This window comes from Schistocerca gregaria, chromosome 1, assembly GCF_023897955.1.
Source record: "Schistocerca gregaria isolate iqSchGreg1 chromosome 1, iqSchGreg1.2, whole genome shotgun sequence".
NCBI lineage: Eukaryota > Metazoa > Arthropoda > Insecta > Orthoptera > Acrididae > Schistocerca > Schistocerca gregaria.
The window spans coordinates 1,059,822,187-1,059,840,512 of NC_064920.1; the positions used below are offsets into that span (position 1 = coordinate 1,059,822,187).

An 18,326-nucleotide genomic window follows, 5' to 3' on the forward strand; every position below is an offset into this window, starting at 1 on the left:
TATTTTACAGAATATCAGCAAACAGTGTAAATTGTGTGGAATTATTAAAAAATATTCAGTTTGCATAGTAATTTAATTTTCACATCATTATTACAAAATAAGTCCCATAGTGCTCAGAGCCATTATTACAAAATCTTACGCGCTATTGCCTGCATCGCTTACTATGCCACAACAGAAATTCAGATGTTATTTGTTGTAAAAGCAAGCAAAACACAATGTTTTACAGCACTAAGCACATTTCATAAAAGCTACTGTCTTGCAGGCATATGGAGTTTTCAAGAGCGATACGGGAAAACATTATTCATTTACATTCAAAAAGATTTCTCTTTCATCTGTTAACTTTGATGCGAACCATGTGTATTTGATCATACTTGAATAAGCAGGTGCCCTGAATTGATGCAAAATTAATAAGTGTAGTTTTATGAATTGTCCCTGGACACAACTGCTGTGTTGGTCTTCAACAAATCGGGAGCATTCTGAATTTTCTTCATGAAAATTTTAACCTGTCAGTAAAAGTATACATCGCAAGGCTGCAAAGTGCAATACACTTTGGTGGAATAACTTTTATGGTGCAAGTGCACGCTTTCCTCTCGTCCACTAAGATGTGATCGTATTCAGTCAGATCAGGCTGCCCTCCACGTATCAATAATATACAGAAATTTTTCATGTCTGACGTATGGAAAATCAGGGATTTTAAAAAAGTCTTCATACACCAGTTTCTTGCACTTCCCTGATTTTGTGCAGGACACAATTACGGTTTTAAATATGAGGACTAATTCATTCACTTTTTTCTGAACGTTAGGGCCAAATTTTCCCACCAGTTACCGCATACATAAAACAATATACAGGATCATCTTTCCTGGTGCAGTTAGAGTGTACTGTGCTGTGTACAAATGACTTATCTTGTTTAAATCTTTTCTCTGCATGATAATGGTTCTAGCCCCCTTTCTCCGAGAGGGATCTATTCTATGTTGATCAATATTGACAGCCCATTTGATCAGTGCTGATTATGTAGCTGAGGTTAAAATTACCAATAAGTATTTTCATTTGTGTGCGGAATTCTTCCGCAGCTACTAATACTTCTTCCATCGCTGCACATTCTTTGGAGCTGATGAGCTTCACAATCTTCTTCTGCCTGATTTTATGCTTTTGTTTAAATCTTTTTACCCATGTCGAGCTGGGCACGAAGTTAAAGGTATCCAATAAAAGTGGAACAGCAGTGTTCATCACCCATTGCTATATTTCTGGTTGTCACATGCTCGCAGAAGAAATTATATTATTTTCACAAGCCAATCACTTTTTTATATTGTATTTGACATATGTTTTTTATATGATTTACCTGTTCCAAATTCTGTCTCGTTTCGATGTACCATTCATACATCTCATGATCAATACTGTTCCATTTATCACAACGAGTTCCACCTCATGTCACATCCTGTTTCCATCGATATAGCATTGATTTGTGTGTTAATCAAGAGACACTGTGGGACTGCAAACTCTTTAGGCTCCATTTTGAATGTAGGCTTACTACTGCAAGAGCGACTGCTCATTCTTTGTATGATAGAGGCACATAATCTGCTGGTTCATGTGTACATTCGTCGGCGACAAAATCGCCATCTCTCTCTACTCCTGTATACTGCAAAGTAAATAGCTTTATATTATGTTGATTCGTCCACAAGGAAGAGAACATCCACACAAAAGTGAAACTTACCGCCTCATATTACTGCACCTCGTCTTCTTCGTTGATGTTTATTAACTCATCGTCATTGATGATCCATCTCTTGGCCAACAGGTCTTGTATTGCAATAGATATCTCATTGCCCATTGCAATTGAATTAGCAGAGATTGTGCTGGGTGGTGTATTTGAAAGATTTAGATCACGAAACAACTTTTCGGCTTATTTGATGACGTTACAGATTTCACCTCTCGATTGTTCATTCAACTCCTCTACCTCTGATTTATTTCTTCTGGCTGCACTTCTGTAGACAGATTTGGGTCATCCATTTCACTGTATTCTTCGAAAACATACAGCACTAACGACAGACATTGAAGACAAATGGAAACTAGTGCTTTAGGAGCTAGGCCTTCATTGTTTATTTGACTATGATGATACATTTTCATAAAGCACAGAGGACTGTCCATGCAAACTCTGTGGATCATGAAATTATATTGCCATAGCCAAATATAAGGCGATGATCAGGATGATATACTGTCACAATACACAGAGTTCCCACGGGATGTCTGCACGGACAGTCTTTTTTCTGTTTGACTGAGCCTACACAGTTTAAAATTCTTAATAATGTCACACAATTTACACTGTTTGTTGGTAGTCTGTAAAATAAAATGGAAAAATGTCGAACTATTGTCTTTCTAAAAAAAAAAAAAATAAAATAAAAAACACCACACAACGGACACGACCCGAACGCAGTACCTCCAGCGTGTAAGCTGTAGACCTTAATCAGTGCACCATGCTCACTTGGTTGGGACATGGCTAACGTGACGCATAGTACAGTGCACAGTGACCTTCAAAATCAATTTTCTCAAAAACAAAGCTCATCACTAAAAAAGCGGATAGCCTCATACTCGGGCCATGTTCCTCTACAACATATCCGAGAACTATCAAAATCTTTTATTTACACTTCTGATGGTCCCCTTGTTAGACAGAATTTCTATTTGGTGTGAGAACAGCAGCAATGTAATTTTAACATATGAGTAGGAAATTCGAGTCTGTAATGTTTGAATATAGTATTAGTGATGTGCTGATTGATATGACTGAGCACATAAGATTGGTCATAGCAGAGGTATATTATTGACTTCAGTCTATTGGGAGAACTCTAGGATATTGTAGCTCAGCTATAAAGGAGACCATGTATAGAACACTACTGCCACCCATTCTTGAATACTGCTAGAACGGTTGGGGAGCCCCACTAGGTTGGATCACAAAAAGACATTAACACAATTCAGAGGTATGCTGCTTGATTTGTTACCAGTATGTTTCACATGCATGTGAGTATTATAGAAATGCTCTGTGCACTCAAATTGGAATCCCTTTTGGGAAGACGACATTTTTTTGTGAGAAAATTTACAGAATTAGTGTTTGTGGTTGACTGCAGAAAGATTCTAGTGCCACCGTTGTACATTGCATGTAAGGATCGTGACGACAGGATAAGAGAAATTAAGGTTCATATGGAAGCATATAGACAATAATTTTTCTCACTCCATTTGTGAGTGGGACGTGAAAAGGAATGGCAGATAGTGGTACAAGGTATGCTCCACCATGTACCATATAGTCCCCTACAGAGTTTGTATGCAATTATAGATGTTGATGAAAATAGAATGTAATACCTACAAAACAGATGTTTGCTTTTTTATTGCATGAGAAGCATGCACACACAGTCCCAAAATATTCTAGCTTTTATAACCAGGGACTCCATTTGTCAAATGAAAGGAAAAGGCTTTTGGGATCAAGACTAATATGGGTTGACAAGGAAAGTCAAGATAGGATTGCAGATTAAGGAAGCAGTAACAGGAAAACTCTAGAGGGAAGGGTGCAACAAAATACACTGACAAAAACAGTGAAGCACCCAGAAGACAGCACCCAGAAGACGTGGTCAACTGTCAGTGTAACTTCATACAAATACTATCAGTGGGTATGTTAGAGTTGCAATTTGCTGTATCCAACAAGGTGCATTAGTGTTGTTTGTGTTACGCGTTGTTACTTGGCCTGGTAGAATATATAAGGGACATGACAGCAATCAATGTTGAGGGGTCTCTGTGAAGAGCACAAGAGGTGCCACATAATTTTGTGGCACCGCATTATTAGTGCCTGAGAGAGTTAGAAAGTGGTCTCATTGCGGTTGATCCAGATTTGAGGGACATGCAGATGTGACAGTGGCCCGATGTTGGACTGCATGGGAACTTGGCAGGCATAAGCATAAGGTTCCAGCTGATTGTGTGTGACCACAAAAAGGAGGATCACCCTATTGTGCACCAAGCACATTGCAATCCTTTGACATATGCACCTCCTGTCGGAGAAAAAGTAATGGACTCCCTGCGATATCCTGTGTCATTCCACACCAGTGGTCATAGACTAGCAGCAGTTACCATCCCATGCGTAGAATGTCATTAACACAATAACAAAAGTGGCTGTGTTTGGAGTGGTGCAACTGGAAAGCATGGACTGATGTAAGGCACCGTATTATGTTCATTGACCACTAACGATTCTGCATTACTGTGGATGACCATCATCAGCGAGTATGTCGATAACCTGGGAAGAGGTCCAATTTTTCCAGTGTTTTGGATAAGCACCGTGGTGTTACTCTTGGCATCATGGTGTGAAAAGCCATTGGTTATAACTTCAGGCCATGGCTGGTAGTGATTGAGAGGAACTTTGAGAGTGCAGTGGTACCTCATGGGCAGCCTGTTTCCTCGTGTGTTCTTTTTTATGTGACAGTATTGTGGTGCCATTTTTCAACAGGACAGTGCTCATCCACACATAACAGATGTGTTTATGAACGGTTTGCATGACACTGAGGCACTCTTGTTGCCAGCAAAATCCCCAGATCTGCCCCTGATAGGGTGGGGCCAAGTTGAACGTCAACTCTATCCCAGTGCCAGTGTCCCGGATATCGAGGACCAAGTACAACAGTTGTGAGTTAGCTTGCCCCAGGGGAGGGAACAATGACTTTGACATCCTTCTGAAGCAAATCAGTGAATGCATCCAGGCAAGAGGATATGTACTGTCATATTGATAAGTGGGCTCATATTGCCATGTTTTTTGTAAATTTGATTCAGTTTTACAGTCATTGCTATAACGTCACTTAGCATCTCAACTCATGAAGTTTCACTTAGTTTCCTCTTGCTCTTCTGGGTGCTTCACATTTTCTGTCAGGGAGTATAGCTCATTTCTTGTTTGCTGCCCCAGTTGTCCTGTTTCGCCTTTAGACCAGAATCCTGGCTGGTTATCCTAGCTGAACCTTGATTAATTTCGTTTTTTGTGGTATCGCAAAGTACCTGATAACATATGTTTACCTTTCAATATGGTTCTGAAAAATTATGGAAGCAGTAAAAGTTATCACTCATCATATATTTTAGATATTGACAAGCAAATAAACAAAATTGCAAATATTGCTGAGTGTTCAAAACATGTTCCTTTTTAAAAATAAGCTTACAAGAAACATACACTTGTTTTTATTTCAGTTACAATCACATAATATGATAACAATCACACCCATACGTTGGCCATCTTCAGATACTCTACTAAACAGTATATTCAGTCTGATGATAGACATTGCGAAAGCTTTGATCACCAAATGATGTCTACAATGTATAGTACACTGTTGCAGTTTTGCAGTTCACGTATGCAAACAGATGCACCCGAGTGGGCACGGACATAGGCACAGGTCGGCAAACAGCTGATGTAGGGCGGTTCTGCAGCCAGGCCACAATATGGAGTACCATACTGATTGGACGAGTGCAAGCAAGTAGTGGTGGCAAAGCAGCTTGCGCATGTACAGAACGTGTGCTGTAGGGCTGCCTGGTGGATAGCTAACACTACCCACAGCTGTCTGTGAGCGTACTCCTTGGGGCAATATCAGAACAGTGTGATGGATCTAAATATGGCCAATGTGTGGTCAAGATCAGTTACGGTTATTATATGTTTGTATCGAAAATAAAAAAGAGTACCAAACAGCTGCATTAAAAAAGATTGCTAGATATTATTCTGCTATCGGACTTCGTTCTTCATCAGAATTAGCCAAAACAAAACTCCATTCACATTCACAACTCACATATGTGGCCTCTTGCAACTTCCCTCACCTCTGTCTTGCTATTCCTCCCTCTCCCTGTACCACCTCAGTACCCCCACTACCCACTCCTGCGAAGGTCATTTCCCACCTTAGATGCAGTCATGTCTTAGTGTCCAGAAATGCAGTGGACATACGTGTGGGATTTGTGAATCATGATAATTATGTTTTTTCTACATCTGATGAAGGTCTGCGTCCTTTAGGTGAATAATATCTAATCCTTTAGGTGAATAATATCTAGCAATCTTTTGCAATGTGTCTGCCTGCCCCCTTGTGTGTCCCCATCTGTGTTGTGAGTAGCAATCTATCCTTTTCATATTGTTGTTATTCCATTCCCGATTCTCCATTGTTTAATAAGATGTGTGCTGGAATGTAAGATCCATCTTCTGTAGCTGGTCAAAGCTAATACGGTGTGTTACTTCCACAAATTATCTGTCACCTTGATGATATGACACTAATTTTTACTATTATTATTTTCTTATGGCTGCCTTTTTGAAGTTCCTCGGTGCAGTGAGTCTGCTATGCAATGCCACTGATCCATGCCACTTCACTTCTCCATCTGTAAGAGAGCTCCGATCTGCGCAAGCTACAATATGACATATCAACCCTGGGTTCGATTCCCGGCGGGGTCAAGGATTTTCTCTACCTCGTGATGACTGGGTGTTGTGTGATGTCCTTAGGTTAGTTAGGTTTAAGTAGTTCTAAGTTCTAGGGGACTGATGACCATAGATGTTAAGTCCCATAGTGCTCAGAGCCATTTGACATATCAACTTTATAAATAACTCTTCTGTGTTTTGTTGCTTGTATATAACATTTACAATGTTGGGTAACCAGATTTCTTATTAATTCATAGATTAGAGCAGCAACTCCGAATAGAATCTTAGAACTTAATGATATGTTACAATATATCTCTTCAACTGTTTATCAGGCATTGACTTTATCACTTGCCCATCTGCTCCTTGATTTCCAAGACACTGCCAGGCTGTGAGGCTGTGGCGCCAAAGCCCAATCCAAGCAGGTGTAGACACTCAATTGCTGCCATGCCTTGGTGACGTTCTGTGCTGGCGCAACTTTCTCCAAATCTGCATGTATTGGCTTGGTGCGTAAGTTCGTAGCCATACATTTAATAAATAATAATAAAATAAAACACAACAGAATATATTCTTCTTCACTACTTACAACAGTCTGCCAGTGCTGGGGTAACTTTTCAATTTCATGACTAGAAATCACTTGGTTTTGATGCGAAGAACTGGCCGAGCCGTTTTCAGAGTGTATTTTCACCTGGAGAGGAAGTTCCTCGAAAGTTGTTCGATATATAGTGGAAATGTGAGGGTGCAAGATCAGGTGAATAAAGTGGGTGTGGAATGAATTCCCAACTCAATTTCTTTATAATGTAGCGTTTATCAGTCTAGCAGAATTCAGGTGGGTGCTATTGTGGAGTAGCAGCACTTAACGCAGTCTTCCTGGTCATTGTTCTTGGATTGTGCCTGCAATACATCTCAGTTGTTGACAATAAATGTCAGCAGTGATGGGTACACCTCGGAAAAGCAATTCGTAGTACACCACACCATCGCTGTTCCACCAGATGCATAACATTAACTTTGGTGGATGCGCACAGATCTTTGTGGGGGGAGTTGCTGCTTTGTTTGGGCTCAACCATTGTTTTCTTATGTTAGCATAATGCAGGGTGTATAAGCCCTGGGAAATCATGGAACAATCCAGGAGTTTTTTCATCTGGGAGAAAACTGGCAAAAACCCCTGGGAATTTTTCATTGTTTTAGTTTTCAGTTAAATTTTTGTAATTTTGGTTGGTAAGAACTGATAATCGAATGAAGATTTTCACTTTAGCCTGCTACTGCAGAATGATATTTAGCAATAAAACATAAACGAGAGAAAAACACCAAAATAAAACTTAAGTTGCAAAGAAACTGCTCCATTTACAGCAACAGAACACAGTGCTCAAACAAATGTCTGCTGTCAGCGAAATGTGTCAAAGGCTTTAGGACGAAGACTATGCAATACATAACAATAAACTGCTTTTGATGAGCATGACATCGCAACTGTTTACATTTCTAACAGGTCGTGGGAAAATATTGTGAATGATTGTCTGAGAAGTGTTACTTTCAAAGTAAATTTCCTTTTATGCAAGATGACTTATGCTTTGTGTGAGAATGTGCAATGAATTTCTTAAATCACAGAGTGTTTGAGTCTCATTCAGAACTTAACACTTTGAGGAGCCATAATACCAGACATTTACATCATTACTTAAAATTTTACTGGCACATTTGTGTTTGATATATCTTAGAGGATGCAAAACAAATATCGATATTATATGTGAAAGTGTAGCTTTTCTTATTGCTAGAATCTATATATATATATTAACTTTCCCTATTTGTGTGTTGACACTGTTTAACAGTGATGTTGTTATGGGCTGACTACATCATATGTCCTATGCTCTGAATATCAGCTGCGATTGGCTGACAAAAACACATTGCTAACTCGATCTCAGTGCTTCAGAAACTAACATGCTGTGTTTTGTAGAGTTCGTATTTATACATTCTTAATACGAAAAATGCAGTGTACATATTGCTATGGATCAAGGATCTTCCTAAAAAGCATCTTTTTTATGCTGAGTTGAGGTTTTTAAAGTGCCAGGACATTCTGCGCTGGTGTGTAAAACCTGGACCGATCAAAGAATTGACAATTTTCCCAGTTCCAAGGGAAGGTACTGTCACTTGAAATGGGAAATTATATTTTCACTCAGGAAAAAGTGTCTTTTTAATTGGGAAATCCAGGAAAGACCCAGGAATTTTTTTCCTTGTCCGCTTATACACCCTAACAGAGACACCATTCTCGTCATTAGCAAATACAGGATAGGAATGGTTTATGCTGTTCACGATCCAATTCACAACGAACAAGCATAGATAATTATATGGCCACCAACGGATTTTTGTGATTTTTGGCTTGGAACATGCAGTACCCATACACCTGATTTTTTAATGTTCCTCATTGCATGAAAATGTCGCATGATGTTGAAATGATCACAGTTCATCACATTTGCCAGCTGTTGAGTACGCTGATATGGATTATTGTTTAAACGATCTTTGTCAAACCCTGAAGGTCTTCCTGAAAGTGGAAAGTCACTAACATAAAAACAATCCTCCTTAAAACTAGAACACCATTTTCTTGTTCTACTCTGTCCAATGGCAGGAGCACATATTTCTGGCACTTCCCTGCTGTCTCCCCTCCACTGAATTCAAACAGAAGAATGTGTCGGAAATGTGATTTCTCCACTTAGCACTCCATTTCCTAGTGTCCACAGATCCACTCACTATTTCCAAATCATAAAATGACAATACATAAACTCAGATAGCAACAATGAACATAAAAATGACAGTTGATAAATAAACCAATGACAACAGAAAAGCAATATGGAAAAAAAATGATCTAATGTACCAACCTAATAAATACAGCAACCCTGTGCACTCACAGCGGGGAATTCTGTACAAACTGCGTATTAAATAACATTTTTACTTGAGCATCTTTCATTGGCTTGTGAGGAAGAAGTGAAATGTTATTCTGGATGAATATAATGTCCAACTGCAGTACTCACTCTTCTCCATAGAGAGAACACCCCCCCCCCCCTCTCTCTCTCTCTCTCTCTCTCTCTCTCTCTCTCTCTCTCTCTCTCTCTCTCTCTCGATACATTGTCCCTGCCAACTGCATTGTCTTGCTGTTGAACAGCTAACTTTCACACTAATTTATTTGCCTGGTGAGTATTCACTGTCAACTATTCATTAAATATTTACCTTTACTTTCCATTATATGGTAATCTTTCCAGACAGAAGTGTAATGTAGAAGATAATTTGTGTGTCCCATTTGCAAGCTTCCTCCATGGGCAAATCTGCACTTATCACATTTTTGGTAAGCTATACTGATGTTACTCTGGTGGATTAATTGCACAGGGAGCAGTTTGCCACTCCTTGTCCATTATAGATTTAGGGCTTAACAGCTGAAAATAATGTTTGTTGCATGAGGTTAATATTTGATGGTGAGTTATGATGCAGGTGACTCATATATTAAAAATGGATGTCATTAATTGATATTTACTTGAGGTAGCCAAATGCATGTCAAAACTTGTTCAGAACTCTCATTCCTTTGTGTACTCTGATCATTATGCTAACTACATATATAGTAAAAAATTCACTCATAATTTTAGTCCCATCTCTATTTTCAGTATCACCAATCTAATGGCACATAACATCAAAGTACACCAACAGAAAAAAATCACAGCACTAAAAAATAGTCAGTGTAGAGTAATGAAATTTCAGGAATACATTTGTCATATTTAAGTGATTAACAGTGCATGATCACAAGTTCATGTAAGCACGAGATAAATGTTTGGCACCGTGAAATGCTGGTACATTAAGAACTGCTGTATCTGCCAGGGTGTATATGCCAGAGTGTTGAATGCAAGCATGCAAAAATGCATGCATTGTGTTGTACTGGGCCAGATGTCAATTTGTGGAATGGAGTTCTATACCTGTTGCACTTGGTCGTCAATTTGTGGGATGGAGTTCTATACCTGTTGCACTTGGTCAGTCAATAAAGGGATGGTTAATGCTGTTTGTGGATGATGCTGGAGTTCTCGTCAGATGGCAGACCACATGTGCTCGATTTGAGACGGATTCTGATGATTGAGCAGCCCAAGGCAACATATTGACATTCTATAGAGCATGTTGGGTTACAACATTGATATGTAGGCAATAGTTATCCTGTTGGAAAATACCCCCTAGAATGCTGTTCATGAATGGCAGCACAACAGTTCGAATCACCATGACTGACACACAGTTTTGCAGTCAGGATGTGTTGATTAACCACAAGAGTGCTCCTGCTGTCATACAAAATGTTAGCCCTATTACACAACAAAGTTCAAACTCAATGAGGTGTTGATAGTGGCATCTTTGATGCCTTAAAGGCATTCTTGACTAACAGCAATTTACTATGTCCAGTCTTAAAGGTAACTAACATTCAAGATTGTTATAGTGTGTATTTAAAGCAAACTTGATTTGCATCTTCATAGTGGTGCAACTTGTGTCATTCTTATGCAACTGATGTGAAATTTGAATAGACATCAACTTTCAGATGTAGAAACATGCCTACCAGCTTTTGTTTATGTCACAACTCCTTTTTGGTGTAGTGATCCCCCCCTCTGTCAGTCAGTATATAATCACACTTTCATCATTAAGTAGTGACACTATTCTCAGACCAAACCCAAACCTTGGCTGGCCATATGGCATGCTAAATTTAAGTATTAGATTTTCAACAGTCTTCGTGCCGCCTTTTGACTGTTTCCAGCGCGACAACGTAAAGGCAATTATTTATAAAACTTTTATTTTTAATGTAATAAACAGTAGAATTAATAGAGGAAAGGGATCCCTTGGTCTGTATCTGTGGCACTCGCTTGTTTTGTTCAATATTTGTTATTAAAATATTCCTTTTCTGGCATTCGAAGTTACAGGTGACGTCTGTGTGTGGCTATCTGTGGAAAAGGCCTCTTACTGCCTCTCAGCTGCAGCCCTGCTCACATCTCATACCACAAAACTTTATAGTGCATGTCCAGGTTTAATATTACTTGCAATAAAATGATCAAAAAGCACTAATTGTCCAGTTTGTTATTATGGGAACCGTCACAAGTTCCATGATGTGATTTTTCATGCCAGTCACTGAAAAAAGTATCATTGGTAACACTCATGTAATTGTTTCAGGTGACGAGGAAATGAACTACTGGAATAAAATAAAACAGGACCGAGCAGAAAAATTCTCTCAGAAGATTAAAGTGAAACAGAGAGGAAGAGACAAATTACTGAAACGTGTCGAGAGAGAACTAGGAAAACACATAAGATTTGATGAATAGTTATTACCGTTGTTGGTCAAAACTGAAGCGTTGTGTGTATCTAAGAAAAACAAATCATGATCCATATTTGTACATTCATCATTGTAATTCATGAGAGAAGATAAAATTTTACCAATACAATAATTTATTTTATTTGAAAACTTTTTCTTTACTTAATATTTCATCAAATCCTTGTTGTTTCCATAAACAGAAAAATTTCGTATGACATTAGCATATATTGCAAATATTAAACGTTTTTTGGTAAGTATTATGCAGTGGTCGAATGTATTTTCTCGGTAAATTTATTTCATCATCATTTGCAGAGAGGATCTTCAGGGAGGCCATAGCTTCATTTCACTCCACACAGTGGCTTGCTGCTGTCTTACTATCCCCCTAAACAACTCACGACGATCAAGTTTAATGGTCGCATTAGCTATGTCATTGATGGCATAGCACTTAGAATGCTACTGAATGCTTATTGGCTTTTAGAGAATGCGTGATTGAGTTGTGCAGAACAAGCTTAAACTCGACCACCATTGTCCATGACTCAAAATATAACAGTAAGAAGGCTGATGTTTGCTGCTAGGACTCCACTACGTATGTTGCCAATGTCTGTTGGTACCTTTTGTCTTCCTCTTCCATCACCCCTCTGATTCACTCTGCTTCTGAGATTTGATCTCAGCTGGCCATTGTTGGTTGTGGTTGTACACTACCAGTACCATACGAAGGTGGGACAATGATGTGCTTCTTCCTCAGTACTGGGAGTGTTTCTGGTTGAAACTATATTTTCATGTTTGGCAATCTCTATTGCCTCTCTCAACAGCCCACCATAGTTAAGTACATCACTCTTCCACCATGGAACTGGGCACAAGAAAAAATCTATAAACAGTCTGATCAAATGCCTAAACTTGTGGCCCCATTCAGTCACACCCTACATGACCATATTCAAATGACTCAATTGATTGACTTAGCCAGAAAGTACATGTGATGTTTTTGCACTATGTCCGCTCTTTTTTCCCCTCATGGATTTGTGTAATGATGTCACAGGGACTACATTTGGCGGTGTGTAAAGAGACTTTTGGTCACCTTGTATATATAGGGTGTTTCAAAAAGAATGACTTAATTTCAAAACTCCACACTCGTTGATAAAAACTTGCTACAAACATGGCATAAATTGCAAACTACTCACAAACACTTAAAGTTTTAACTACACTATTACAGATGCTCTGTGGCTATCAGCAGCAGCAGCAGCATGAACAACATCTAGATGATAGCTAAATTCTTCTTAAACTTTATTCAATGTACCTGCTTGTACAGACGTTATGGTAGCTGTTAATCTGTTCTTCACTTCTTCTATGCCATGGGGTAAAGGGGAGATGAACACACTTTCCTTCACATATTCCCAAAAGAAAGAAAAAATCACATGGTGTTTTTTGTGACATTTCTTGTGAAAAAGCTTATGATCCCTTCTTTTTTGAGGAAAGCAGTGACTGGAATAAGCTATCTTCAAGTGATGCAGAATTGGCTTTTTGCACAACTTCAGGAGGACTCCGGTGGCTTCATTTTCCAATAGGATTGAGCTCCTCCATACTGGCATGGCAACATACATCAGTTTTTCAATGACACTCTACCTCGACACTTGACAGGGTGCGCAGGACCTCAAGACACTGTCCTACCTTCTTAGCTTCCAAGACCCCCAGATATGATCTATGATTTTTTTTCTTATGGACATATAAGAAGGAAAGTGCATTTATCTCCTATTTACCTCATGACATAGAAGAAGTAGAGAAGAGAACCACAGCTGACATAACTTCCATAAGTACGTATACATTGTGTAAAGTTTATGACAAATTTAGCTACAGTCTGCATGTTGTTCGTACTGCTGATGGACACACAAAACATCTATAATAGCTTAGCTAAAACTTTAAGATTTTGTGAGTATTTTGCAATCCATCCCGTGTTTGTAGTATGCTTTTGTCAATAACTATGGAGTTTTGAAATCAGGCCATTCTGTTTGAAACACTCTTTATTTGAGGGCTATCTGTTTTCATATAGTAAAGGAGGTAGTGTTGGAAACAGAAAAGTTGCTGCACGGATTTACACAATGCATTATTGTGCTTATAGCTGCGGTAGCCAGTGCTTCTCATTCACCTACTATGTTCAAAATTAGCGATGCGATTGAAAATTTCCATCAGATGTTAAATCTATTCTGTAATATAGTTATAATGGTGTAATATAGTTATAATGGCAAGAATTCTCAGAGTCATCAATGTTGTTCACAAAAATGTGTATGTGGACCAAACATGATGAGGGAAGGTGTTTGTACATCAATGGTGCCACTCGCAATACATCAACTGTTGGTTAACTTCGTAGAGACTACTTTCAGTGTTTTGCTTGACATTCTGACTCAACAATTAGCTTACCCCAGGTTCTGTGGTCATTGAGTTCCAAAACTTCTTTCTTCTCTGGACTTTTTTTTATTGCTATGTAGACAGGAAGATCCCCAGAACAAAATCATAAATACATGTTTTCTACACTAATGCAAACAGCAGTCAGTGATGTGGGCTCTTATCACATCCCCAGCAATTAAAGGAATTTTGTTTATGGATTTTATGTAATGTGGGAGGATGTTCATATCTGAAGCCTACTGTAAAACATTACTAAAACTGAGTAGAGCCACCCAAACCAAGTGATGTGCTCTCTTGACGACCAGTGTGATGATTTTGTCTGACAACTCTTGGCCCCACACTGCCTGACTAACACAAAAACTGATGTGTCAGTTGAAACTGTACATTTTAGGATGTACACTGGCAACCCAGCAAGACAATGCTATTTGACATAGCTGGAAGCAGTTGCAATAATACATTATCGTGGACACCATTGCTATTCTAATGAAGTGATTCACAACCACGTATATTTACTTTTTAAAACTAGCATTGGACTTTATTTAAATTTAAGTAAAGATGGGTTCTGTGTCAACTGTGCAATATGCACTGAAGGCAGCAATAACGGCAGCCAGTCAATTTCATCACTTTGTTAGTAGTGAACAATGTTAAATTTTGCAAGGCTGGAACAGGCTTGAAAGAACATGTAATTCCTTATGACAGGATCAAAATGGGTACTATGACATAACATTAACACATTTTTCAGTAAACTCAATAATTATTAAGAAATAATATACACTTTCACACACTGACATCATGGAGATGCCAGCACAGAGATCTCAGACATAAGCCTTACAGAACAGGAGAAATTAAGTTACTTTTCTTTTGTTTTAAACAGAAGCAGGGAATATGTTCCCTGCACTAACAATTTACAGTATCACTTTACATTATTTGTGCACTGCAGAGGTGTACAGTGCAGTGAATCTCTTTTATGGAGTTTCAATATGACATAAAATTAACCCAATAACAGAAACTATTAAGAATAGACTGATAATTAAGAGTTGGAGTAAAAGTACTAGGAAAATGGACTAGGTAGAAAATAGTTATGTCAGTTACAGCTAGACAAGAGAGAGAATAAGGTACGACAGCAAGGAACGAGAAAAAGGTTTAGTGGCTTAAAGGGTTTCAAATAAGAAAATATTAAAATGTCACTCTAGAAGAGACTAGAAGGAGAGGAAAGGATGGACACAGAATATTGGATGTGAATGAGAACTTCCAGAATAGTTGAACTATACAGATTAACATTGATCTTAAGAGGATGATAAGTATGCTAACGGAGAAATCAAAGGAAGTTAAGTGGTAAAAATGTAGTAGTGAAGGTGAAAGATGAAGTTATAGAGAAGAATAAGACAGAAAAGAGGATGGAAGTGAGGAATATAGAAAGTCTTGAAGAATTAAATAAAAAGAAAAAAATGAAAAAGTTGTAAAAGTATTGAAGAGTAAAAGAAGTAGAATAAAGTGTTAAGAAGAATAGAGAATTATGGAGTTACATTGAGAATATTCAGAAAATATGAGAAGATAATTACACTGCAGAAGTGAAATAAAAGGTAAAGGAATAAAGGTCACCAAAGAAAATGAAAAATGTGTTACAGACAATACCTTTCTGAACATAAGTCCAGTAAGAATAATAAAATTGGGAACCACGGAGGGTAAATTTATGGAAAATAACCACTGAAAAATAATCAATAACAGTATATGTTAACACAAAAAATGGGAAAATTGTAGCAGTAATATATTTAAATAAGCCCAGAGACCTACAAATATAATAATTGGAAATCATAAAATAACAACATGTGTCAATGTCTGAACAAGCAGTCCAAAACTCTAAGTAAGAGAAGTATTTTAACAATGGCTAACCCACAGTGCAGTCGATGTGCACGCCTACTTTAAATTTTGGCAAACATACTAAGATGTGGGAGGGGGGGGGGGGGGGGGGGAGAGGACTGCATATCTAACAGTTTCACTGAATAAAGACTGAAGTTAAATTTTATAATGGATATTAAAAATTTACTAATATGTCATACAAAAACTATGATGATCAAAAGTGTCACCATGACTCCAATTTGCTTTTAAAGTAAGGAGTCTGAAATGATCAGTGTTGATTTTGTGCGATCGAATGAAGATTTCAGTGTCTTCTACGTATGATCAGTCCTTATGGGGTTGCTTTTCAGGATATTGATTAGTGGGGGACAGTTCCTGATAGGTGTCCCATTAGCTGCTTAGTAACAACATTCCACACCAGTATATCTGTCCAGAAAAATGTTTTGTTTGTGCTCGAAGACCAACCCTGAAATCCAGTTACTTTTTTTCCTTGTTTGAACCTAAGAATGTATCAAGTGTAGATTTTTCAATGTTGCCAGCATGAAATGAGGCATTTCTTGTAAGTTCAAGAAGGTTCAACCCCATCTTTGGGAAGTAATCTAAATTTCAGAAGAGTGACAGAATAAATTAAATTAAGTACATACAAGTACCCAGTGAAGAGCAAAAAGTACCAGTTTTCATCCAGGCATCCACAGCTCATGGTCTATAGCTAAGTCAGTTTAAGATGATCCCTGATAGCTGCAGTGGGTGATGTGTGACAGCTTGGTGAGATTATTGTAACCAATAACACAATGTGATTCTGTAAATGCCTTTATGACAACGCCTCATTGTTGTCACAGGTCTGTAGATGGTTACTGTGTTTGCTTGCATTCATTAACGCACCACAGCTGAAAGCTTGCAACAGCACTGTGAGCTATCAGGGACTTCCTTGCACTATCTCGAGTATTGTGGTTAGCGTCATTGCCTCTAGACTTTGTGGTCCTGAGTTCGATTCCTGGCTGGGTCAGAGATTTTCTTCACTTGGGGATTGGGTGTTTGTATTGTCCAAATCATTTCATCTTGTCTTCATCAACCAGTAAGTCACCCAAGTGGCGTCAAATAGAAAGACTTGCAACAGGTGCCAAACTACTAATTAATACCCAGCTTTTTTATTTAATATTTGTTTTACCAAATAGTGTGGACCTAAATTATGATCAGTACTTTTATAGTTAAGTAATAGTGAGTTTTCTTTTTTGATAGGATTTCAAAAAATTAGAGAGTGCATTCTTGATGGATGAAGTTAGGATTCTTGGGTGAATTGCACTTAGTTAATATCAAACCATCAAGAAAAATCATCCTGTTGGAAAATAAGTTATTTCACACAAAACATCCATTACTTTGAGTGAATATCTTAAGGCTTATAATTAAGTTGGTTTGAAATTTTTGATTTAAAGAAAAAGGGGAAAAAATCTATGTTAGCAGATTGTATTACCTAACCTTAGTTCATTTCTTCTCATTATTATGTGAATAATAACATGAAGAAATGTGTGAACATATGTAACGATACCACTTCATTTGTTACTAAGTAATAATAATTTTTCTAGATTTGTTGTTCACAACAAACAATTGTGTAAGCTGCAATCATATAATACAATGTTTGTTGTCGGGACAAGGTTATCCGCGAATGGGAAAAGTAATTGAAGAATAAAAACTGGTAGAAACCTATAGAGATGGGGCGAGTCAAGGATGACATCAGAATTTCATGTTTAGCTTTTGCTGATGGCTTAATCTTACTAGCAGATGATAACAGCAATTGAACAGGTTGAAGACCTTAAATAACGTGCAGAGAAAGTTGGTCTGAAAATATGTTTCCTAAAGTCTGAGTTCATTACCACTTCAACTGACACCCAAAACGTAACTACAAAATATGGTCAGAGCAATAGAGTCCCATATTTTAAATACTTAGGTAAAGTCCTTGAACCTAGGGGTTAAGAGAAAATAACACAAAATGTTCACCTCCAGAAACTAAATAGAGCCTATGGAAGAACCTACAAGGTGTACAATTAAAAATGCTTGTCCAAAAACACTAAAATTAGGCACTATAATACAGTATTAAAACCTGAAGAACTGTATGCCAGTGAAAGCCTGACAGCCCACATAAAGGTGGCCTAGAAAACTTATTAAAGGGAGGACGTAAAATCATCAGAAAGATACTAGACCAAATAAAACGGAAGAGAGCTGTTTTGTCGAACAACTGAGAAATTCCAGAATGAGATTTTCACTCTGCAGTGGAGTGTGCGCTGATATGAAACTTCCTGGCAGATTAAAACTGTGTGCCCGACCGAGACTCGAACTCGGGACCTTTGCCTTTCGCGGGCAAGT

General features: G+C 38.1%; 1 protein-coding gene across 1 annotated transcript in view; it reads left to right on the forward strand.

Moving 5' to 3' along the window:
• Positions 1 to 11,853, forward strand: part of LOC126281227 (la-related protein 7) — a 79,889-nt gene extending 68,036 nt beyond the window's left edge. Inside the window, exon 9 of the mRNA XM_049979995.1 lies at positions 11,573 to 11,853. Coding sequence (XP_049835952.1) covers positions 11,573 to 11,721 — 149 coding nt within the window. The 3' untranslated portion in view covers positions 11,722 to 11,853. The remainder of the gene's footprint in view (positions 1 to 11,572) is intronic.
• The last annotated feature ends 6,473 nt before the right edge of the window (positions 11,854 to 18,326 follow it).